The 1696-nt window shown below is 34.4% G+C and overlaps 1 protein-coding gene across 1 annotated transcript; it reads left to right on the forward strand.

Moving 5' to 3' along the window:
• Window positions 1-639: 639 nt before the first annotated feature.
• Window positions 640-825, forward strand: SARC_15545 (hypothetical protein; the record flags this gene model as incomplete). The annotated part of the gene is made up of 1 exon (XM_014290338.1): window positions 640-825. A coding segment is annotated over one exon (186 nt), but the record flags the coding sequence as incomplete, so codon positions are not given.
• Window positions 826-1696: the final 871 nt, after the last annotated feature.

Genomic DNA, 1696 nt, shown 5'->3' on the forward strand with positions numbered 1-1696 from the left:
ATATATATATATATATATTGATATATGAGTATATGGATATGTGGATATGCGGATATGCGGATTTATGGATTCACTATATGGATGAGATTTATGTATAGACACATAAATACGCACTCATGCACACACCCGATTTTTGTTTTCTGGTATGTATCTTTACGTCTTGCGCGAATGTACATACTTGAGTTGAGGCACACGGATGAGGCCTCTTAAATCTCTGGTTGTTGCACGCACGTCTAGTATACCTGTTATTAGTATTCTTCTATTCTATGTTCCGAGTTTTACTGACTCTGCCAGCGTGGTAAAGGTACGAGTCGGCGATGTATGCTCTCGTATTTGCTACATATATTCAATCTGGCGCATCAGCGCAGTGTCAAAGTTCCAAAGGTACTTGTATAGGGAAAAGGAGAAGCTCCGTAGCTCTTGTGTTTTAATGCAGTTTAAGGTGTTGTACTTCTCGTACCATTTAATCGTAGCTCTTAGGTGGCGAACTGCATATCTGCCATACACCTGATCATACAAGGTAATCCAGATAGTAGATAACTTCACGTATAGCAAAGCATATGAACATATCTCCCGCGGGTTGTGAGCCGCACACTTAGTATACCTATTTGCTTCCTATTTCCATATTTAATCTTTTAGGTAGACCGATGGGTCAAGCGTGGTGTCATCGAGAAGAGCACGGGATCGTACATGAAGGCGGCGGCGACCAACGATCAATGGCGCGACTTGAGCGATAAATACTTTGTACTGCTGGGTGCTGGTAGTGCCATGGGTCCTTTCCTTACACTCTGCAAGTTGGGGGCCAATATCATTGCTATTGACCTGGTAGGTGTCCCTGGTTTTCATGTTCATGCCCTCAGTTTTATCTAAATATACAATGTTGGGTTTAGTATTCTGTAAGCCCGGGTCCAAATTTGTATGGGCCTTAGTAAGATTTCCCGGTTGCTTACTACATATTTTAAGTGAATGTGGTTCACAGTCAGTAAGCTCGGGGCTGGCGATCTGGTATGTGCAACTTTTTTGTCTATCAAATGGGGTCATGCATTTGCGTGTTGTGCATACGTTGGTCAAATAAAATAGTAGAATACGTATAATTTGGTTGTGTGATGTATGATTCATATGTTATCTACTTCATATATACTTCATATATGATTAATTCATATATACCTCGTATATTGTATACTTCATATATACTTCATATATTATATACTTCATATATAATTTATACATTATTTAAACATATCATATATACTGCGTATATACACTTCGTATATACTTCGTATATACTTCGCATATACTTCGTATATACTTCGTATATACTTCGTATATACTTCGTATATACTTCGTATATACTTCGTATACACTTCGTATATACTTCGTATATACTTCGTATATACTTCGTATATACTTCGTATATACTTCGTATATACTTCGCATATACTTCGTATATACTTCGTATATACTTTGTATATACTTCGGATATACTTCGTATATATATATACACTATATATAGATATAAATACATATATATATATATACATATATATATATATAGATATATATACATATATACATATACATATATATAGATATATATATATACATATATGTACATATATATACATATATATATATATAGATATATATATATATACATATATGTACATATATATACATACATACATACATACATACA

This window comes from Sphaeroforma arctica, assembly GCF_001186125.1.
Source record: "Sphaeroforma arctica JP610 unplaced genomic scaffold supercont1.6282, whole genome shotgun sequence".
NCBI lineage: Eukaryota > Ichthyosporea > Ichthyophonida > Sphaeroforma > Sphaeroforma arctica.